Source organism: Mobula birostris, chromosome 6, assembly GCF_030028105.1.
Source record: "Mobula birostris isolate sMobBir1 chromosome 6, sMobBir1.hap1, whole genome shotgun sequence".
NCBI lineage: Eukaryota > Metazoa > Chordata > Chondrichthyes > Myliobatiformes > Myliobatidae > Mobula > Mobula birostris.
The window spans coordinates 114,698,641-114,723,437 of NC_092375.1; the positions used below are offsets into that span (position 1 = coordinate 114,698,641).

Consider the following 24,797-nt stretch of genomic DNA (forward strand, 5'->3'; position numbering starts at 1 on the left):
AATTTTAGTCCTTGTACTTAATGCTACCACAAAGCAATAAATTTCCTGACATATTTCAGTAATAATAAACCTAATTCTGATCCCATCTTTTCAGACTAATGAAAGGTGAGGAAGATTCCCTTTGGTTATCCAGACAGTTTTTATTCCTCATATTGCTTTGTTCCAAGGTTTTGACTAACTGCAAAACAAATCCATACTCCCTTTGAAGTATCCACGTACCTGACTGCATTCAACATCTCGTTCATCCTCATTAATGATCATCATGTAGGGTTTTCGAGGCAAACCAGGGGCTTTTATCCCAAGGATAAACAACAGAAACGTACAGATGTATCGCACCATCCACAGACCAAAGTGTACCTGGAAAACAGAAATAATAGCAAGTAGTAATCATTGTATAATAACAGAATGGTCAACAGCAGCTGAACCAGACATCAATACGTTGTGGCCATCTCTGAAATTTGGCTAAAGGATGGCTGCCATTGGGAGCTGAATGTCCAAGGATATACGGTATATCAGAAAGATAGGTTAGTAGGCAGAGGGAGTGGTGTGGCTCTGTGTATAAGAAATAATATTAAATCATTGGAAAGAGATAACATAGGATTGCGAGGTGTAGAGTCTCTATGGGTTGAGTTAAGAAATGGCAAGAGTAAAAGGACCCTAATGGCAGTTGTATACAGGCCTCCAAACAGCAGCCAGGATGTGGATTACAAATTACAGTAGGAGATAGAAGAGGCATGTGAGAAAGTCAATATCATGATAATCATTGGAGATTTTAACATGAGAGTGGATTGGGAAAACCAGGTCAGTACTGGACCTCAAGAGAGAGAATTCATAGAATGTCTAAGGGATAGCTTTTTAGAACAGCTTGTTGTTGAGCCCACTAGGGGATCAGCTGTGCTGAATTGGGTGTTGTGCAATGATCCAGAGATGATAAGAGAGCTTAAGGTTAAGGAACCCTTACGGAACAGTGATCACAATATGACCGAGTTCACATTGAAATTTGAGAGGGAAAAAATAAAATCCAATGTGTTGGTATTTCAGTGGAATAAAGGAAATTACAATGGCATAAGAGGGGAAGTGGCCGAGGTTGACTGGAAAAGGACACTTGCAGAATAGACAGCAGAGCAGCAATGGCTGGAATTTCTGCGAAAAATGAGGGAAGTACAAGACAGATATATTCCAAATAAGAAGAAATTTTCAAAGGGAAGAAGAACACTACCATTACTGACAAGGAAGCCAGAGCTAGTGGGAAGATAGAGGATTGGGGAGCTTTTAAAAACTTACAGAAGGAAACTAAGAAGATCATTCGGAAGGAAAAGCTGGTGACTAATATCAAAGAAGATACTAAAAGCTTTTTTTAAGTATGTAAAGGGTAAAAGAGAGTCAAGGGTTGATATAGGACCAATACAAAATGACGCTGGAGATATTATAATGAGAGATACAGATATGGCAGAGGAACTGAATGCGTATTTTGCATCAGTCTTCACAGTGGAAGACATCTGCAGTATACCGGACATTCAAGAGTGTCAGGGAAGTGAAGTTTGTGCAGTGAAAATTATGACTGAGAAGGTGCTCAGGAAGCTTAATGGTCTGAAGGTGGATAAATCTCCTGAACCTGACGGAATGCACCCTCAGGTTCTGAAGGAAGTAGATGGAGAGATTGCGGAGGCATTAACGATGATCTTTCAAGAACCGATAGATTCTGGCATTATACCGGATGATTGGAAAATTACAAATGTTACTCCGCTATTTAAGAAGGGTGGGAGGCAGCAGAAAGGAAACTATGGACCTGTTAGCCTGACATCAGTAGTTGGAAAGTTGTTGGAATCGATTGTTAGGTATGAAGTTACGGAGTACTGGAGGCACATGACAAGATAGGCCAAAGCCAGCATGGTTTCCTGAAAGGAAAATCCTGCCTGACAAACCTACTGCAATTCTTTGAGGAAATTACAAGCAGGGTAGACAAAGGAGATGCAGTAGACCTGGTGTACTTGGATTTTCAGAAGTCCTCTGACAAGGTGCCGCACATGAGGCTGCTTAGCAAGATAACAGCCCATGGAATTATAGGGAAGTTACTAGCGTGGGTGGAGCATTGGCTGGTTGGCAGAAAAAAGAGAGTGGGAATAAAGGGATCCTATTCTGTCTGGCTACCAGTTACCAGTGGAGTTCCACCAGGGTCGGTGTTGGGACCACTGCTTTTTATGATGTGTGTCAATGATTTGGACTATGGCATTAATGGATTTGTGGCTAAATTTGCCGATAGTACAAAGATAGGGGGAGGAGCCGGTAGTGTTGAGGAAATAGAGAGCCTGCAGAGAGACTTAGATAGTTTAGGGGAATGGGCAAAGGAGTGGTAAATGAAATACAATGTTGGAAAGTGTATGGTCATGCACTTTGGTGGAAGAAATAAACAGGCAGACTATTATTTAGATGGGGAGAGAATTCAAAATGTCGAGAGGCAAAGGGACTTGGGAGTCCTTGTGCAAGATACCCTAAAGGTTAACCTCCAGGTTGAGTTGGTTGTGAAGAAGGCAAATGCAATGTTGGCATGCATTTCTAGAGGTATAGAATATAAGAGCGGGGTGTGATGTTGAGGCTCTGTAAGGCACTAGAGAGATCACACTTGGAGTATTGTGTGCAGTTTTGGGCTCCTTATTTTAGAAAGAATATAATGACATTGGAGAGGGTTCAGAGAAAATTCACAAGAATGATTCCAGGAATTAAAGGGTTACCATATGAGGAACGTTTGGCAGCTCTTGGGCTGTATTCCCTGGAGTTCAGGAGAATGAGGGGGTATCTCATAGAAATATTCTGAATGTTAAAAGGCCTGAACAGATTAGATATGGCAAAGTTATTTCCTATGGTAGGGGATTCTAGGACACGAGGGCATGACTTCAGGATTGAAGGATGTCCTTTTAGAACTGAGATGCAGAGAAATTACTTTAGTCAGAGGGTGGTAGATCTGTGGAATTTGTTGTCATGAGCAGCAGTGGAGGCCAAGTCACTGGGTGTATTTAAAGTTAGATAGGTTCTTGATTAGCCAGGGCATCAAAGGGTATGGGGTGAAAGCAGGGAAGTGGGGGATGACTAGAAGAATTGGATCAGCCCATGATTGAATGGCACAGCAGACTCGATGGGCCAAATGGCTTACTTCTGCTCCTATATCTTATGGTCTAATACAGAAATATTTGCTGGGCTTTTACAGAATGCTGCATATATCTTTTACCCTTCTATGTAACTATTACCATTTACCATATACAATGGATTACGATTAATTGGGACACATCAGGACCAGTACATTTTGTCCCAATTCAGCGGCTATCCCAATTAGCTAAAGTTTCATGGATATAGTTAAAAAGGTACAAAAAAGCCAAACTACCATTTAAACAAAATTTCTCTGGGGCCAAGGTGTAAAACACTGTACATATACCACATACGGCACATTAAAATAATGTTAACACAGTAATATTAACAAATAATAAAAAAAGTACTTTGTAGATGTACAATTGAATATACAACAGTACACTGCTACTGGCACTGTCATAAATAACGTACACTGTGTGATAACAGGGTGTTCAGAGGTCTCAAAGCCTGGGGAAAGAAGTAGTTACCCAACCTAAGAGTCCTTGTTCTTATGTTGTGGAACCTTCTGCCTGGCCATAGGAGGTAAAGGAGATTGTGAGACAGATGGGTGGTGGCGGGGATGGGGGGGACCGGCGTGGCTGTAGTTGATAATGATGAGGACTCTGTGACGCAGTGCTTCTGGTATATGTCCTGGCTGGGGGAAGGGGGAAGCAGAAGAGATCCTGAAGATTCTCTCAGCAGTCCTCACAATGTGTTGCAGGGACTTACAGTCAGATGCCTTGCAATTCCCATACTGAACAGTGATACAGCTGTACAGGACACTCTTGATGGCAGAATGTGGTTAGTCTCACTCCTCTCAATCTCCTCAGGAAGTGGAGGCGCTCTTGACTAAAGAGCCGGTGTTAAGGGACCAGGAGCGATCATCTGTGATATGCACCCCAAGAAATGTGATGCTCCTGACTCTCCAAGGAGAAGCCTCTGATATGCAGTAGGAAGAGGACAGCCTGCACCTTTCTGAAGTCCACAATCTATCACTCACATGCCTATCTAAGAGTTCCTTAAATGTCGCTAATGTATGTCTCTATCACCACTCCTGACAGGCAATCCATGCACCCACTACTATCTGTGTAAAGAACTTACATCTGACAACCATGCCCACCCCGAACATTTTCCTCCAAGCACCTTAAAAGTTATGTCCCCTTGGATTAGCCATTTCTGCCCCGGGAAAACGTCTCAGGCTCACTACTCTATCTATGTCACTTATCAACTTGCACATCTCTATCAAGTCACCTTTCATTACATATTTCCCAATATATTACTTTTAAGTCATAACAGCATAAGACACAAGAACAGAATTAAGCCATTCAGCCCATTGAGTCTGTTCTGCTATTCTATCATGGCTGATTCATTAACTCCCTCAACCTCATTCATCTGCCTTCTCCCCAGAACCTTTACTAATCAAGAACCTATCAACCTCCACTTTGAATTCCTCTGGCTAAAGAAATTCCTCCTCATCTCTGTTCTAACTAGACATCACTCTATTCTAAGGCTGTGTCATCTGATCCTAGACTTACCCACTATAGGAAACATCCTCTCTACATCCATTCTACCAAGGCCTTTAACATTTGATTAGTTGCAATGAGATCAATTGCCCCTCTAGTTTTCTGAATTCCAGCGATTACAGGCCCATAGCCATCAAATGCTCCTCATATAATAACCCTTTCATTCCCAGAATCATTTTCGTGAACCTCCTCTGGATCCTTTCCAATTTCAACACATCTTTTCTTAGATAAGGGGCCTAAAACTTTTCACAATACTCCAAGCATGGTCTGAATAATGCCTTATAAAGCCTCAGCATTACACCCTTGTTATTTTCATGATCTATTGGATTTATTTTTAAATAATGACCTCAATTTTTTGGAGCAAAACAGTTTCTATTTTTGCAGATCGCATAAAATTTAACTAGATTGCGAACAGCAAGAAGGGCATTGATAAATTACAGTGGAATACAAATAGGTTAGCAGAATGGGCAAACATAGAGAAAGACAAGATACAGGGTGCCAGGTCAGCATAGCAGTTAGCGCGATGCTATTACATCTTCGTGTAGAGTTTGGAGTTGAATGCTGATGTTATCTGTAAGGAATGTGTACGTTCCTCCCAGTGAACCCTGAGATTTCCTCCAGGTGCTCTGGTTTCCTCCCACATTCCAAGATGGGTGGGTTAGTAGGTTAATTGGTCATTGTAAATTGTCCTGTGATTAGGTTAATGTTAAATAATTGGGTTGCTGGGCAGTGTATTTCATTAGGCCTGACGGACCTGTTCCACACTATCTCTCTAAACAAAAATAAAAAGATGATGCAGTTTGGTAGTGTGAGGGGATCCAGGAGTGCCCCTATTAACTGTTTGAAGAGAGATAGAAAGAGTCATTTATCATTGATAGTTTGTGTGGAAAAGAGAGAGAGCGAGAGAGACAAAGATTGACTGTCACGGGAGTTAACTTTGGAGTTTTACTTTGGAGATGAAAACTGAGCAGCTCGAAGGTTGCTATGGTGACTAACAGCACATTATTGATGTTACTTCCAAGGACTTGTTGCCTGCTCGCATTCCTTTACAGACAAAGGAAGGAGAGACTCTTTGAATGACAGGTGATGCTCAGCACGGGGAAATAAATAGGAGGTCAGATGGTACAGACCTCAGCACATGATCTGGACACTGAGTGAGCATTGTTGTGCCCGCAGAGAAAGTGGGTTTTGGAGGATCAATCAGGCGGATTGATCCCAATTGCTCTGCCAGTGAAAATTCAAAGGCAAGACCAATGGGGAGTTGTCCATGTATCCGACCCTGGCCTGGGTAGACAGCTCAACCACACCGAAGTATGGTCCCCTTTCTTGTTAAGTCACAGTCAGTGACTTGTGAAGGATTACGGAGGACGAGGAAATCGACAACAGCAGCTCACCTGAAGACTCAATTCACTCTCTCTCTCTATCGCTATTCAACTACATACCACAAACTGAACTAAACTGAAGTTTAATCAACATCATAAGACTGTATCTTTTTACCCCTAGACTTAAAGAAGCTTGGCTTTTCATACATATTTTTCTACACTTCCTGATTTACTTACATATATACACATACACACACACATATATACACACACACACACACATATATATATATATATATATAAAATTCTTGCTAACCTGTTTGATTTATCGTCACTTAGTTTACTGTATTGTGCAGTTATTAATAAATATTATTAACTCTTATGCACCAAAAATCTGGAATACTCTTTTGATGTCAGGCTAGTACTGTAGAATGTTTCAAAACATTTCTTAAAACCTAATTTTTTTTTAATAGACCTACTTATTGGATTACTTAATGCCTGTTGATATTGATTACATTTATATAATTTGGCAGATATGATTACACTGTATTCCATACAATGTTGGTCTTTTAACTTTGTCTCATATTTTTATGACTATACTAGACAACGGGGTGACCCGCTGGGGCACCCTTTGAGAGAAGGGTAGTGCAGTCTGATGTGACCAGAAGGAACATTAAATTTTCCTGAATGCTACCGGTATCGCTTTGCTTTGGAAACTGAAGTAGAAAACCTCAGTTTATTAAAGAAGAACGACGCACAGCAAAGCAAATATAGCTGCTCCTCATTTAACAAAGGACACTTTTGATGGCATCATTTCTGGTTTCTCTGCCACCCTTGTGCCTCTCGTTGTCATTCTGGAGACGTGCAGCCCTTTCATCCCCCACCTCTTCAGCTGTTTGTTGTTTGTCTCTGATCCTGGATACGTGCAGGCCTCTCCTCCTCTGTCTCTTCTTCTCTCATCTTTTTTCGTCCTGACTCTTTGATCCTGGAGTCGTGCGGCCCTGGCCTCATCTGATTCTTGTTCTCTCCCTCTCCTTGCCACTTCCCGACGATGTTTGGCGTCATCTCTTGACCATAATGTCCCCCTTCCCTTTCCACGCGACATAATTAGGCTGACCATTTTTTTTTAATCCTAATGTTGGATAGAAGATACGAAGCAGTAACACCAAAGGATGCTGATAATGTTGTTGGCGCTCTCCTAAGCGAACGTGATATAGTCACCGCTGTCCATTGACTGTAGCAAAGGGTTTTATGGGTGTCTCGAAGTACGTCATTACAATAAGATTTAATTATCTCTTATTGATGGGTGGCAGTTAGATCTGTCCCAATCTTGCACATGCTGATGGTGATTAGCAGAATGTGACCCCTCGAAATAGAGCTGCCCTGCCCTTTTGCTCCGGTAGGTGTCGCTGCTGAGGCCGGCTGTGCGCATGCGTCAGGTTGTCGCGTCCCGATTTCCATGATAGCGGATTGGCTCTCGGGTTAAAAGGGAGCCTGTTGATTTTTGCAAATGAGCAATTTTATACAAATATATAACCCTGAACTTTGCCTGCATTCTGTAAGTTAGCACATTTTAATTCGATTTAGCCAAAAAAGAGTGCCGCTGTAATGCACCGTTTGCGCTAATTGGAGGTCACAAACAGGCAGAGCATGAGAGTTTTAGTAATATATAGATTTATTCATCTTTACAATCTACGTAAAGCATTTTAAGCCTGAACCTTAACGTATGAAAGGTGCTATACAAATAAAGTTGTTGTGTTGTTATTATTAAAACATCGAACAGAACAGGAATAGGCCCTTCAGCCCATAATGTTGTGCCAAAGTATTAAATTAGTAATCAAATGGGCAACCCAACTAATCTCCTCTGCCTACACCATAATGTGTGTGTGTGGGTGGAACTTGCCCCAATATCTCCTTTGAAATTACCCCCCTCACCTGAAATGTATGCTTTTATATGCTAGGTAATTATAGGTAACTTTGTTTCTCACTCTACAGAAGTTACTCATCCTGTCTCCCTCTCCAAAAATACTCCCAAGCCCAAGGCAGTCTTCCAATACAGAAATCTGTTTTCATTTCATATGTTGGCAGGACAGACTCACTACACCAGTGTACTGGAGGCGGCCAACATGAACAGCATCTCCACCACAATGAAGCAACACCAACTCCAGTGGATCTGCTCTCAGGATGAGGCTTTTCATTCTAGGACGAGGGAGATGTCTTCATTTTTTAAAGAAAGGGGCTTCCCTTCCTCCACTATCAACTATGCTCTTAAACACATCTCCCCCATTTCACGTACATCTGCTCTCACTCCATCCTCCCGCCACCCCACTAGGAATAGGGTTCCCCTGGTCCTCACCTACCACCCCACCAGCCTCCGGGTCCAACATATTATTCTCCGTAACTTCCGCCACCTTCAACGGGATCCCACCACTAAGCACATCTTTCCCTCCCCCCCCACCCGCATTCCGCAGGGATCGCTCCCTACACAAGTCCCTTGTCCATTCGTCCCCCCTATCCCTCCCCACTGATCTCCCTCCTGGCACTTATCCGTGTAAGCGGAACAAGTGTTACACATGCCCTTACACTTCCTCCCTTACCACCATTCAGGGCCCCAAACAGTCCTTCCAGGTGAGGCAACACTTCACCTGTGAGTTGACTGGGGTGATATACTGCATCCGGTGCTCCCGATGTGGCCTTTTATATATTGGCGAGACCCGACGCAGACTGGGAGACTGCTTTGCTGAACATCTACGCTCTGTCCGCCAGAGAAAGCAGGATCTCCCAGTGGCCACACATTTTAATTCCACATCCCATTCCCATTCTGACATGTCTATCCACGGCCTCCTCTACTGTAAAGATGAAGCCACACTCAGGTTGGAGGAACAACACCTTATATTCCGTCTGGGTAGCCTCCAACCTGATGGCATGAACGTTGACTTCTCTAACTTCCGCTAGGCCCCACCTCCCCCTCGTACCCCATCTGTTACTTATTTTTATGCACACATTCTTTCTCTCACTCTCCTTTTTCTCCCTCTGTCCCTCTGAATATACCTCTTGTCCATCCTCTGGGTCCCCCCCCCCTCCTTGTCTTTCTTCCCAGACCTCCTGTCCCATGATCCTCTCGTATCCCCTTTTGCCAATCACCTGTCCAGCTCTTGGCTCCATCCCTCCCCCTCTTGTCTTCTCCTATCATTTTGGATCTCCCCCTCCAACTTTCAAATCCCTTACTCACTCTTCCTTCAGTTAGTCCTGACAAAGGGTCTCGGCCTGAAACGTCGACTGCACCTCTTCCTACAGATGCTGCCTGGCCTGCTGCGTTCACCAGCAACTTTGATGTGTGTTGCTCCAGTGGATAGATCTGTTATCCAAATGCCTAACTCACATCTCCCAAATAGATCCTTTACCCCCAGTTAAAGGAAGGTCACTGAGCCCTGGTACGCAAAGTAAACCTTTCAAAGATAACATCAAAACCAGCCTAAAGAAATTCAACATTACAGCTAAAAAACTGGAAGACATTGCACTCAGTAGATACACTCAGAGGAAATCTGTTCAGGAGGGAGCTGCACTACATGAGAATGACCTCTGCTATGCTGCGGAGAACAAGTGGCAGTTGTGAAAGTAGAGACCGAACAACCAAAAGACCCGACTACTAACCACAAGCACCATTTATTCTTGCCCACACTGCACCAGAATACGTGGATCCTGGGTAGGCCTCTCAGCCACCTAAGGACCCATCAAAAGAGAACCCACATCATACTGGTTTGAATGACTACACTAAATAAAGAATAAAGGCATCCATTAGTCTTCACTCTCCAGGGCACAGGCCTGGGCAAGGTTGTATGGAAGACCAGCAGTTGCCTATGCTGCAAGTCTCCCCTCTCCATGACACCAATGTTGTCTGAGGGAAGGGCATTAGGACCCATACAGCTTGGCACCAGTGTCGTCGCAGAGCAATGTGTGATTAAGTGCCTTGCTCAAGGACACAACACGTTCCCTCAGCTGCGGCTCGAACTCACGACCTTCAGGTAGCTAGTCCAATACCTTAACCACTTGGCCACGTGCCCACACATGACTACCCTATTACTACTTCATAGGAGCATAAGATATAGAACAGGGGTCGGCAACTTTTTAGCCTCTGTGGGCTGGATCGCGTATTAATGAACGGACGGTGGGCCAGATAAATGCCATAATAAACTTGAAATATGGGAATTATCCATTTAAATACATCTAGTTATGTTTTGCCTCAAATTAATGAATAACACATGCTAGAAAATCATTTGTGCTTAAGGTTACCTATCCCTCGTATAGAGGCATAATTAAGCCATTGGCCCACCAAGTCTGCTCCAACATTTAATGATGACAGATTTTTATTTTCTGAAACGCATTCCCTTGTCTTCTCCCTGTAACTTTAATTCTCTATCAACTGCTGACTGAAATGAACCCAATGTCTTGACATCCAAAGCAGACTATGCAACGAATTTTACAGCTCCACCACCTTCTGACTGAAGAAATTGTCCCTCATCTCAGTTTTAAAGAGACATCCCTTTATTATGAGGCTGTGCCCTCAGATCCAATATCCACTTTGGAAAGACAAACCAGGATAGGACTAACATGGTGAGTGGTAGGGCACAGAGGAGTGCTGTAGAACACAGGGATCTGGGAATACTATTCCATAGCTCCTTGAAACTGTCATCACAGGTAGTTGGAGTTGTAAAGAGAGCTTTGGGCATATTGGTCATCATAAATCAAATTACTGAGTATAGGAGTTGGTATGTATTGTTGAAATTGTGTAAGATATTGGTGATTTGGAGTATTGTGTGCAACGTTGGCCACCTACATACAGGAAAGATGTCAATGGATTGCAGGACTCGAGGGCCCGAGTTACAGGGAAAGGTTCAATAGGTTAGGACTTCATTTCCCAGAACATTGAAGAATACGAATAAATTTTCCTGAGGTATACAATACAATGAGGAGTATAGACAAGGTAAATGCAAGCAGGCTTTTTCCACTGAGGTTGGCTGAGAAAGCTGCCAGCGGAAGTGATAGATGTGGGTTCGATTGCAACATTTAAGAGAAATTTGGACAGGTACATGGATGGAAGAGGTATGGAGGGGTATGGTACAGGTGCAGGTTGATGGGACTAGACAGATTAATAGTTGGGCAGAGACTAGACAGGCCAAAGGGTGTGATTCTATGCTGCAGTGTTCTATGACTTAATAACTCTCCCACTGACAGAAACATCCTCTCTACGTCCTTTTTAGTAACCTAAAAATCTTTAGCATAAGTGACCTGACTGATTATAGAACATAGAATATATTACTTTATTTAATCTATTTAGACCATAAGAGTAGAATTAGGCCATCTGGACCATCAAGTCTGCTCTGGCATTCAATCATGGCTGATCCTTTTTTTCTATCTCCTCCTCAACCCCAGTTCCCGGCCTTCCTCCCCTAACTTTTGCTGCCATGTCCAATCTCTGCCTCAAATACACGCAATGACCTGGCCTCCACAGCTGCCTTTGGCAATAAATTCCAAAAATTCACCACCCTTTGGCTTATTACTCTACTATTACTTTGACTTTTTACTTATCACTTTACTTGGGCAAATTTTCCACGTTTATTCAAATCATTTTATTTCAGATACCATCTATTGAAATTCTAGATTACAGTCACTGCCCCTTTCATTAGCTTTCTGATTGTCTAATTTTCTCCAGATTTTTAGTTTAATCATCCACTGTTTTGCTTTTTATCATCAGGAAAAGATTGTTACTTTCTTACAAGCTATAACCTCAGTGGCCACTTTATTAGGTACACCTATTCGTTAATGCAAATATCAGTGGCAGCAACTCGAAACATAAAATCATGCAGATATGGTCAAGAGGTTCTGTTGTTGTTCAGACCAAACATCCGAATAGGGAAGAAATGGGATCTAAGTGACTTTGACCATGGAATAATTGTTAGTGACAGATAGGGTGATTTGAGGAACTCTAAGTTCAAAGTATATTATCAAATTATGTATACTTTATACAACCTTGAAATTCACCTCCTTACAGGCAGCCACAAAACAAAATCTTGGCATCAAGTCTGCTCCAGCAATGGCCATATATTGGCTTACTGTCTGCTCTCTGGCCTGGACTACCCCACGCTGCAACTGTCCTGTGCCTTCGAGACTTCAGTTCACATTCCAAAAATGCCAGGCAGTTCTAAAGCCCAATTCTGACAGGGAAGTTACACGCTATTGTTTGTAGTAATCATGTACCAGAAAAAGTGTGAATAATAAAATATTTAGTTTTTTTTTCTGTTTTATTTGGCACCAGCAAGTAGTCGTAGAGCTTCACCAGCACCATCTTAATCTGGGATTTTCACACACAACAGTCCCTAGAGTTTACAGGGGATGGTGAAAAAAGCAAAGAAAAAAAAATCCAGTGAACGGCAGTTCTAATGGCAAAACTGTCTTGTCAGAGGAGAATGGCCAGACTGGTTCAAACTGACAAAAAAGTGACGGTAAGTCAAATAACCATGTGTTACAATAGTGGTGCATAGAAGAGTATCTCTAAATGTACAATACATCAAATCTTGAAATGAATGGGCTACAGCAGCAGAAGACCATGAACATATACTCAGTGGCCAGTTTACTAGGTACAGAAGGTACTAGAACATCTAGGTCCTAGGTTACTAGGACATCTTCAGAAGGTGATACCTCAAGAAGGCAGCATCCATCATTAAGGCCCACCATCACCAAGGGAATACCCTCTTCTCATTGCTACCACGAGAGGAGGGACAGGAGCCTGAAGACACACAAGCAATGTTTCAGAAACAGTTTCTTCCCCTCTCCACCAGATTTCTGAATGGACAATGAAACCACGTACATTACCTCACTTTTTATTTGCACTATTTATTTTATTTATTTCATTTATTTCTTTGTTTATTTAGAGATGCAGGGTGAACAGGCTTTCCAGCCTAATAAGTCCCACTGCCAACAACCCACCCGCCTCCAGAAGACACGGTACATCATTAAAGACCCCTCACACCCTCTCCATGAACTGTTTTGTTCTTCTGCCATCAGGCAAATGTTACAGGAGCATCAAAACTAAAACCACAAGGCTACTAAACAGCTTCCTCCCACAGGCAGTCAGACTGCTAAATAGCTGCTCCACCTGACTCTGCTTTGGACACTTTTAACTAGCACTGGACACTTATAACTTGATTTTAACTGACATGTGGCTGTTGTGTTTTACTATTTATTGTTATGTTTATTATTTAGTGTTGCGTTTGTTATGTTATGATTGCACTGCTCCCAAGAAATGCTGTCTCATTCTGCCCTGCAGAGCTGATGTGCACTTAGAATGACAATAAAAGTTTTTTGAATCTTGAATCTTTGAATTTAAGTAGAGTCCAATCACAGAACGATTTATAATGATCTACTTGTACACTTCTTATAACTTATAGCTTTTCAAATTGTATACTGCACTGCACTACTCTCAAAAACTACAAATTTCACAGCATATGCCAGTGATATTAAAGCTGAAAAAAAGAATGGCAGAGCATGTCCAGAGGCTGAACTGCTAATTGCTACTTGATTCTCATATTCTTACCCTCTTTATCTCAGCTCCTCACTCCTCTACTCTTTCAACAACTTTTCAAATACATATTCAATTTTCTAAATAATTTAACTTATGTAACAATAATTTGATATCTAAAAGCTACAACCTGAGACAACAATGACTCAGCAATGCCATTTGGCTGCCACAATAAGATTACATCAGAGTTGCTAGAACAGTTGTAATAATGCTGAATCATTGCTGAAACAAAAGTTCAGGGCACTTTCACGTCCTCAGAAAGATTGCATCGGAAAACAAAAGCAATACCATCAGACAGATTCGGAGAGGACTCATTAGTTGGCAGAGTGTTTAAAAATTAAAGATTAACTTTATTTATCACATTTACATCAAAATGTACTGTGAAAAGTGTTATTTGTGTCAAATCAAATCAGTGAGGATTGAGCAGGGCAAGTGTAGCCATGCTTCTGGCACCAACATAGCATGTCCACAACCAACCCTAATTGTACATCTTTAGAATATGAGAGGAAACCAGAGCACACAGAAGAAATCCACGTAGTCACAGGGACAGTGTACAAATTCTTTACGGACAGTGGCAGGATTCCATCCGATCGTACAGATACAGAAATAAGGCTTACTTTGCATTCCATCCAGAGAGATCACTCCAAACACAAGTACACTGAGATGATACAAAAGGAAAAGCAATAACAGTATGCAGTTTATACAATGATACTGTACATTGCACAGGAAGTGCCTTGTAAGCAGCAGTGAACAATGCAAAACAAGTCAAGTACTAAGATTTATCTGTACTGTACAAAAAGCCTCAAAGAGGACCACAACCTTGTCGTGGGGTTTGGAGGCCCATGTGGCTCAATGACCTGGAGAGCTATGATGGCTGGAGTCGGGGCTCGATGCTTTGGCTCTTGCTAGGGCCACCCATGCCAAACTGTCAAAAAGTAGAGGCTAAACAAAGAGTGGTCCACTGGTCCTCCAGGTTTGGGGGGTTCAGCTCAGGGCCAACAACCCTGACTGGTAAAAACAAATTGTTACAGAAACAGCAATGAAGAATCTTTTATATCTGTTTGCAACTGTATGGATAGACATAGATGGAGGACCTTCATTGCTGCCCTAAACGCCAGCAGCATAACAGGCAGTAGGCAAGTACACACATGAGGTGTACAGTTAGGGTAAATGCAAGCAGGCTTTTTCTACTGAGGTTGAGTGAGATTAGAACTAGAAGTCATGGGTCAAGGGTGAAAGGTGAAATGTTTAAGGGGAACACGAGTGGGAACTTCTTCACTCAGAGGGTGCTGAAAATGTGGAACGAGCTACCAGTGGAAGTGGTGGATGTGAGTTTGATTGCAACGCTTAAGAGAAATTTAGATAGGTACATGGATGGGAGAGGTATGGAGGGCTAAGGTCTGGGTGCAGGTCGATGGGACTAGGCAGATAAATAGTTTAGCACAGCCTAGACAGGCCAAATGGCGTCATCCTAGGCTCAATGACTCTCCCATTAACAGAAACACGTCCTTTTAGTAACCTAAAAATTATCTTTAACGCAAGTGACCTGACTGACTATAGATCATAGAACATATGTTACTTTATATAATCTATTTAGGTTTATTACTCTACTTGGGCAAATGTTCCATATTTACTCAGATCATTGTATTTTTTTCAGATACCATCTATTGCAATTTTGGATTACAGTCACTGTTCTATTCATTAACTTTCTGCTTGTCTATTTTCTCCAGATTTTTTGTCTAATCATCCATTATTTTGCCTTTCATCAGAAAAAGATTGCTTGTAAGAAAGTGACAGCGGCCACCAGCAAGTAGTCTCAGAGCTTCATCAGCACCATTTTAAACTGGATCTTCTGGGATTTTCACACACAACAGTCTCTTGAGTTTACAGGGAGTAGTGCAAAAAGCAAAAAAAATTCCAGTGAATTGCAGAAACATCTCATCAGAGGAGGATAGCCAGAATGGTTCAAGCTGATAAGAAAGCAACAATAAGTCGAATAACCAGGTATTGCAATAGTGCTGTGCAGAAGAGCATCTCTAAAATTACAAGACATCAAACCTTGAAGCAGATGGGCTACAGCAGCAGAAGACCACAAACATACACTCAGTGGCCACTTTATTAGGTACAGGAGGTACCTAGTAAAGTGGCCACTAAGTGTATTTCAAAGAGGAGTTAAAATGAAGAAATTGTCCTCATGAATCATGTCAAGTCATTTTCTGCACCCACATCTTCAAAAAGGATGCTCCTGCCTGTTTCAAGAGAAGTGCAAGGAGGAACAGTGTATTACAAAGAAAATATTGGTCAGCCTATAGAGGATTGTAATCTCTGGAAAAAGAGATCAAGACATTTCATTGGTTCACTTGTCACATTGATCCACTAAAATGTATGTCGTTCTTTGGTTTATTCATGGACTCTATTGTATTTCTTTGCTTTCCTGTGGGTGCTGCAATAAACTGAATCTCAAAGATGTATAAAGTATACATACTTTGATAATAAATTTACTTTGAAACAAAAAGATTACACAACTTGCAGGAATAATACCGGACCTCCGCCAAATCATGAGTTTACTACACCCTTGTTTACATGACATTCAAACTGAAGCCATTTAGAGCCAATATTACATTACCTGTTTATAAAAGTTCATTCTCCAAAAATAGCGACTTACTGGAACTGAATTTGGTAAAACTCAGATAATCCACCAACAGATTTTTCAGAAATTCTGAGCAACTCACAGAAGATGCAGCATCTATGGAAATGAATAAACAGTCGACATTTTGGGCCAAGACTTTTCTTCAGGAATGGGAAGGAAGGACTAGTTAAAAGGTGATAGATGAAACCACAACACACTGGAGGAACTCAGCAGGTCGGGCAGCATCTGTGGAAATGATCAGTCAACGTTTCGGGCCGGAACCCTTCGTCAGGACTGAAGAGGGAAGAGGCAGAGGCCCTATAAAGAAGGTGGGGGGAGGGTGGGAAGGAGAAAGCTGGTAGGTTCCAGGTGAAAAACCAGCAAGGGGAAAGATAAAGGGGTGGGGGAGGGGAAGCAGGGAGGTGATAGGCAGGAAAGGTAAAGAAGGAATAGGGGAAAACACAATTGGTACTAGTAGGAGGCAGAACCATGAGGGAGGTGATAGGCAGCTGGGGGAGGGGGCAGAGTGAAATAGGGATAGGGGAAGGGAGGGGGAGGGAATTACCAGAAGTTGGAGAATTCTATGTTCATACCAAGTTGGAGACTACCTAGAGATATATGAGGTATTGCTCCTCCAACCTGAGTTTAGCCTCATCATGGCAGTAGAGGAGGCCATGTATAGACATACCCGAATTGGAATGGGAAGCAGAGTTGAAGTGGGTGGCAACCGGGAGATCCTGTCAGTTGTGGTGGACGGAGCGGAGGTACTCGACAAAGCGATCCCTCAATCTGCGTTGGGTTTCACCAATGTAGAGGAGCCCGCACCGGGAGCACCGGATGCAATAGATGACCCCAACAGACTCACAAGTGAAGTGTTGCCTCGCCTGGAAGGACTGTTTGGGGCCCTGAATGGTGGCAAGAGAGGAGGTGTAGGGACAGGTGTAGCACTTAGCTTACAGAAGTAAGTGCTGGGTGGGAGATCCGTGGGGAGGGACGTGTGATTCAGGGAGTCGTGGAGGGACTGATCCCTGCGGAAAGCAGAGAGGAGTGGAGAGGGAAAGATGTGCTTAGTGGTGGGGTCCTGTTGAAGGTGGCAGGAGCTGCAGAGGATAATGTGCTGGATCCAGCAGCTGGTGGGGTGGTAGGTGAGGACAAGGGGAACTCTGTCCCTGTTGTGGTGGCGGGAGGATGGGGTGAGGGCTGAAGTGCGGGAAATGGAGGAGATGCGGGTGAGGGCATCATACATGACGGTAGAAGGGAAACTACGATCCTTAAAGAGGACATTTGAGATGTCCTGGAACAGAAAGCCTCATCCTGGGAGCAGATGCAGCGGAGTCAGAGGAACTGGGAATAGGGAATGGCATTTTTGCATGTGGGAGGGTGGGAAGAGGTATAGTCGAGGTAGTTATGAGAGTCAGTAGGCTTGTAGAAGATGTCAGTGGACAGTCTGTCTCCAGAGATGGAGACCAAGAGATCGAGAAAAGGGAGAGAAGTGTCCGAGATAGACCAAGTGAATTTGAGGGCTAGGTGGAAGTTTGAAGTAAAGTCGATTAAATTGATGAGCTCAGCATGGGTGCAGGAAGCAGCACCAATGTAGTCATCAATGTAGCGAAGGAAAAGTTGGGGAGCAGTACCTGAACAGATTTGGAGCACAGACTGTTCCACATAACCAACGAAGAGGCAGGCTTAAGTGGGGCCCATGCGAGTGCTCGTAGCTACACCCCTGGTCTGAAGAAAGTGGGAAGAGCCAAAAGAGAAGTTATTAAGTTCTGCCAACCAGAGGAGGGTAGTGGTGGTGGGGAACTGGTGAAGTCTACTGTCCAGAAAGTAGCGGAGGGCTTTTTTTGATGGGGAGTGGAGGTGTATAAGGATTGGACATCCATAGTGAAAATGAAGCGGTCGGGACCGGGGAACTGGAAGTTATTGAAGAGGTGGAGGGCATGGGATGTATCCCGGATGTAGGTGGGGAGGGACTGAACTATGGGTGACAAAATGGAGTCCAGGTAGGCAGATACAAGTTCGGTGGGACAGGAGCAGGCAGAAACTATGGGTCTACCGGGACAGTAATTTAGTTTTTTAAAATTGTATATTGCTACCAAGAACTACAAATTTCATGACATATGCCAGTGATATTAAAGCTTATGAATGGCAGAGCATGTCCAGAGGCTGAACTGCCAATTCCTACTTCTGTTTCTTATATTCTTACCCACTTTATCTCAGCTCTTCACTCCCTTGCTCTTTCAATAGCTTTTCAAATAGATATTCAACTTTTGAAATAATTTAACTTATGTAACAATAATTTGATATCTAAAAGCTACAACCTGAGACAACAATGACTCAGCAACGCCATTTGGATGCCACAATAAGACTACAGAGTTGTTAGAGCAGTTGTAATACTGCTGAATCATTGCTGAAACACAAGTTCAGGGCACTTACACATCTTCAGAAAGATTGCATCAGAAAACAAAAGCAATACCATCAGACAGATCCGGAAATGACTCATTAGTTGGCAAAAGGCTAAAGGATTAAAAATTAACTTGATTTATCACATTTACATCAAAATGTACAGTGCAAAGTGTCATCTGTGTCAAATCAAATCAGCGAGGATTGAGTTGGGCAAGTGTCGCCATGCTTTCAGCACTGCCATAGCACGTCCACAACCAACCCTAATCATACATCTTTGAAATGTGAGAAGAAACCAGAGCACACAGAAGAAACCCATGTAGTCAGGGGAAGAGTATAAAAATTCCTTACGGACAGTGGCAGGATTCGATCTCCAATCTTACAGATGAGGCTGTAAATTGTAGCGGTTGTCACATGTGCTGAGATACAGAAATAAGGCTTATTTTGCATTCCATCCAGAGAGATCATTCCAAACACAAGTACACTGAGATGATACAAAAGGAAAAGCAATAACAGTATGCAGTTTACACAATGATACTGTAAATTGCACAGGAAGTGTCTTGTAAGCAGCAGTGAAAAATGCAAAACAAGTCAAATACTAAGATTTATCTGTACTGTACACAAGGCCTCCAAGAGGACCTCAATCTCGTCGTGGGGTTTGGAGGCCTGTGTGCCTCAATGATCTGGGCTATGTTGGATGGAGTCGGGGCCTTGTGTTTCAGCTAGTGGTAGGGCCACCCATACCAAACTGGTCAAAGGATAGAGCCCAGACTAAGAGTGGCCCACCTGTCCTTTAGGTTAGGGGGTTCAGTTCAGGGTTAACAATCCTGACCAGAAAAAAAAATATTGTTACAGAAACAGCAATCCTTCTATATCTGTGTGCGACTGTATGGATAGACATAGATAGAGGACTTTCATTGCTGCCTTAAACGCCAATGGCATAACAAGCAGCAAGTAAGTACACGAGGAGTATAGATAGAGTAAATCCAAGCAGGCTTTTTCCACTGAGGTTGGATGAAGCTTGAACTAGAGGTCATGGATTAAGGGTGAACAGTGAAGTGTTTAAGGGAACCATGAGGGGTAACCTCTTCACTCAGAGGGTGGTGAGAGTGTGGAATGAGTTCCCAGTGGAAGTAGTGGATGCAGATTTGATTTCAGCACGTAAGAGAAGTACATGGAGGTATTACTCCCTTCGGAGTTTGTGAAGATTTGGCATGACATCTATAACTTTGACAAAACTTCTATAGATGTGCGGTGAGGAGTAGATTGACTGGCTGCATCACAGACTGGTATGGAAATACCCAAGCCCTTGCACGGAGGATCCTGCAAAAAGTAGGGGATATAGTTCAGTCCATTATGGGTAAAGCCCTCCCCACCACTGATCACATCTACACAGAGCACTGATGCAGGAAAATAGCACCCATTGTCAGTGACCCCCACCACCCAGATCACACTTTCTTCTCATTGTTGCCATCAGAAATAAGGTACAACAGCCTCAAGACTCACACCACCAGGTTCAGGAACAGTTATTACCCTCAACCATTAGGTTCCTGAACCAGAGGGAATAACTTCACTTGCCCCATCACTGAATTTTTACCACAACCTACGGTCTCATTACCAAAGACTGTTCATCTCATGTTCTCAATATATATTTTTTTCCCTTTCTTTTTATATTTGCACAGTTTGTTGTCTTTTGCACACTGGTCGTCCACCCTGCTGGTGTGATCTTTCATTGATTCTATTATGGTTATTGGATTTATTGAGTATGCTTGGGGTTGTATATGATTACATAAATGTACTTTGATAATAAATTTATTTGAAATTTGGATGGGAGAGGTATGGAGGGCTTGGTCCAGGGGCAGGACGAGGGCACTGAACAGATCAAAAAAATTGACACAGACTGAATTGGTTGAAGGGCCTGTTTCTGTGCTGTAGTTTTCTATGACTCTCTAGTCTTGTCCTTATGAAAAATACTTCATCCTAAACTCAGTCAAGCTCATCAGCTTCCCACCTATATGTCCAGATTCTTGAAGATAAAAAACTTTCACTATCGTGATACTGAAGATTGATTTTTAAAAAATGTAGCCTAGTGGCACAGCAGCATAGCAGATCGCACATTGCTTGACAGCACCAGCTGCCTGACTTGCTGAGTCACCCTCCCCACTATTTGTGACATTCACTGGGAGTGTCGCAGACAAAGAGCCCAAAGCACTGTTGAGGATCCCCAACACCCATTCCACAATCTCTGATCCACTACTGTCAGGAACGAGGTACAGAAGCTTCAGGACTAGGACTGCCAGACTGGGTAATAGCTTCTTCCCTCAGACTGAGACTAATGAATACCTTGTCACCACCAAGGTCTTGTCACCAGGACAGCGAGTCATTTACTGTATTGCTTAGTTTGCTGTGTGTTACGTACCCCGTAACTGGGTTGCCAAACCAGCAGAAATGGATCACTCAGTTGGAGTCTGGATTACTAGAACTAAGAAAGTTTTATTAAAGAAACAAGCAACACAGTACTCTAATCAAAAGGATAATGAATGCAACAGTTCAGCAATGATAAACATACATGTACACAGAATTAAGATAACAGGATCAATCAAGCTCTATCGTTGTCCAGGGGTAAATGACCAGTTTCAAAGTGACGCAAAGTTCAGTTCAACTTAGTTCAGTTCAGAGTAATCGCTGCCGTGGCGATGGACAGTGGGGGGGAAGGAGAGAGAGCGCAAAACGAATGAACATTCAAGGCTTCCACACAGACCTTCGCAGTCAGCTTTTGGGTGAGTCCTTTGTGATGTCATCTGAGGTCACCGACCGTGACCCCCTCCGTTTCCAGATACGATTGTTTCTCTGCGGTGAACCTGGCACCCAGGCAAGGGTGGACACACACCAGGTTCCCGCCGATCGTGCCTTTCCACCCTGTGCGTCTATGGCCTGGTCCCGCAACTGGCCTTCCAAAACTTCCCACCGACTTGTGAGAGACGCACCGCTTCCAGGGTCTCGTTACCTCAGGTGTCGTGTGTGTCCTGCCTTAGCGAACCTGTCCCTTTTTATCCCCCTGCTGGGGTATTGCCTGTCCATCACTTCAAACAGTTCAGGGTTCAAAGGGGGAGCCGATCTTGACAGCTCTCTTTCCCTTCATTAACATCTCCAAATGCTGCTCCATTGTTTTCCTTATCTCTCTCTCACCTGAAGACAGGTGGCAGACCAACTGCTGATCCCACTGGTGCCAGCCCAAGACAGCTAACATCTTTATCTATGTGTATTCTTGTCACATGTGCACTGCATGCATTTTGAATTATGTTTTATTCAAGTACTTATAATAGTTTGGTTTATGTGCTGTGTGTGATATATGTTTTGTGGGTGCACCTTGGTCTGGAGGAGCACTTGATTGTATATGTACAGTCAGATGACAATAAACTTGAACTCGAACTTGAGCTCCCCAAGTATTTTGTATGCTGAGCTGACAATAGTGGTTACGTCAACCACTTTTACATCTCCCCGATGGAATCAAACAGGAACAAAAGGACAGCACTAGCAAAGATGTGGTTATGCTGTAGAGTGATAACACAATACAGCATGGGTACAGACCAACACATAAAGTACTCATCGAGCCAAGATCATTCATCAGGGGTGGAAAGGAAGGGCGAAAAGCCAGAATAAGATGTGGGGAAGGAATAGGAGTACAAACTGGAGGCCATAGGTAAAAATCAGGTGAGGGAGAAAGTGGGTGGGTACCATCAATCTTAATAAATACCCAAATTACGAGTGTCTCAGCACTTAATCTTCTGTGGCTCTGTGAAGAATTTTGCTGAGCATAATGTAAATACACAATTCACCTCTACCTTAATATTAAACAATGGTGCTATTATAGAAAGGATGTTGAGGCTTTGGAGAGGTTTGCCTGGATTAGAGGGCAAGGACAAACTTGGATTGTATTCTCTGGAGAAGTGGAGGCTGAGGGGAGATCTGATAGAGGTTTATAGGATTATGAGAAGCACAGACAGCGTAGACAGACAGCATCTTTTTTCAAGGGTCCCCCTCCCCCCCAAACATACAGGGCGTGGTGGAAGTTCACTACCTGTGGTGGTAGAGGCAGATACATTTGGGACTTTTCAAGATTGCTTCCTGCAATTTCCAGGATAAAAGTGTAAAGGAGAAAGAAATAATTGTTACTCCCAATCTGATGCAGCCCCCAAAAGACTACAAAGGATAAAGAGCACAAAATAATTAACAAACACATTAAATGTAAATACATAAGACAGCCTATATACATAGATTCATTGTATGTCAATAAAGTGATGCTTGGCAAAATCATAAAGAAATAATAAAGTAGTGGTACAGTTAATAGGTGGAGGTGTTGATCAACCATACTGCTTAGGAAAGTAACTGCTTTTAAGTTTGGCGGTCCTGGCATGGATGATTCATAAGTGCGAGGAAAATGGAAGGATATGGACATTGTGTAGGCAGAAGAGATTAGTTTAGTTGGTTATTTGACTACTAATTTAATTGGTTCAGCACAATATAGTGGGCCGAAGGGCCAGTTCCTGTACAGTACTGGTCTATGTTTCATGCACGATGTTCTAACGTACCTTATGGTCAGTACTGTCCAGTGACCACCACCATAGAGGACTTTTCCATGACACAAATGCCAGATTCTCCGCTGCAAATCCCAAAGCCCAGAAGAGCAGCAGGATGGTACCATGGCCACGTGTTCTGTCCCGCACCATCACCCTGCTGCGCTCCAGGTGCAGTAGTAAGATGGTGCACACCCATCCAGCTGGAGATAGGCACGAATATAGAATCGTGTATCCATAGATTATGCCCAAGCCAAAGGTTTGCCAAAGGATGTAGGTTCCAAACTGCAGCAGCATGGTTATTGTTAGGAACAACTGAAGGAGGAAGAGACGAGAGCGAGGTATGTACTTTGGCTCCATTGTAGTCCCATACATATTGTAACAAGCACACTGCAGTGCACCAAGGAGAAAGGCAATGCTCAAAAGTACTGTTGGGACGAGTGTAAAATAAAAACATGGGAATAATCCACGTTGAATCCATATTTTGGATAAGGAGGCGTTGCCTTCGCAGTAACCTTCAAGAACGACCATTGTTTCAATCGGACAGCTGTAAATAAAAGAACAAGATCAGAATCTCAGAAACTAAGAGTAATTGCTACAGTCAATAACTTATACACTTACTGGCCACTTTATTAAGTATACCAGTACAGCAGCTCATTAATGCAAATATCTAATCAACCAATCAAGTGGCAGCAAATCAATCCATGAAAAAAAGAAGATATAGTCAACAAGTTCAGTTCTTGTTCAGACCCAACATCACAATGGGGAGGAAATGTGAACTAAGAGACTTTGATCGTGGAATGATTGTTGGTGCTAGATAGAGTGGTTTCAGTATCTCAGAAGCTGCTGATCTCCTGGGATTTTCACACACAACAGTCTCCAGAGTTTACGGAGAATAGTATGTAAAAACAAAAAAAAAAAATCCAGTGAGCGTCAATTCTATGGGTAAAAACTCCTCGTTAATGAGAGAGGTCAAAGGAGAATGGCCAGAAAGGTTCAAGCTGACAGGAAGGTGAAAGTAACTCAAATAACCATGCATTACAACAGTGGTGTGCAGAAGAGCTTCACTGAATGCACATGTCGAACCACAAACCAGCAGTAAATGACCACAAACTACACAGTGGCCACTTTATTTAAAGTACAGGAGGGAACTAATAAAGTACACACTGAGTGCATATACAGTGCTAACTCAACAAACATTCATCTGTGAACACTTTGTATGCTATTGTTACCATAACCAATTATTTCTCTACAACAATTCATAACCCTGGGTGCAAACTTGTGGCACAAGTCTAAAATTTAAGTGTAATGAAATCCAAGAACATAAGAAATAGATCACAAACACAAGAGATTCTACAGAGGCTGGAAATTCAGAGCAATACACACAAAATACTAGAGAACTCAGCAGGTCAGGCAGGATTTATGGAGGGGAATAACGGTTGACATTTCAGGCTGAAACTGTTCAACAGCACTGGAAAAGGGGGAAGAAGCCAGAATAAGATGGTGAGGAAAATGGGGAAAGTTGGCAAATGATGAGTGAGACCAGGTGAAGGGGAAAGTGGGTGGGTGAGGTTGCATGATGGAAAAATGGAGAATGGAAGGGGGGAGGTGAAATTACTGCAAGCTATTTGGAGGCTACTC

The 24,797-nt window shown here is 42.8% G+C and overlaps 1 protein-coding gene across 5 annotated transcripts in view; it reads right to left on the reverse strand.

The window, feature by feature from the left end:
* Positions 1-24,797, reverse strand: part of LOC140199279 (ATP-binding cassette sub-family B member 6-like) — a 265,085-nt gene that overhangs the window by 212,346 nt on the left and 27,942 nt on the right. For all 5 annotated transcript variants that reach the window (XM_072261069.1, XM_072261072.1, XM_072261067.1 and 2 more), the window contains exons 2-3: positions 23,172-23,703; positions 220-357 (exon numbers count right to left, since the gene is read on the reverse strand). In XM_072261069.1, coding sequence (XP_072117170.1) covers positions 220-357; positions 23,172-23,687 — 654 coding nt within the window. In that variant the 5' untranslated portion in view covers positions 23,688-23,703. The remainder of the gene's footprint in view (positions 1-219; positions 358-23,171; positions 23,704-24,797) is intronic.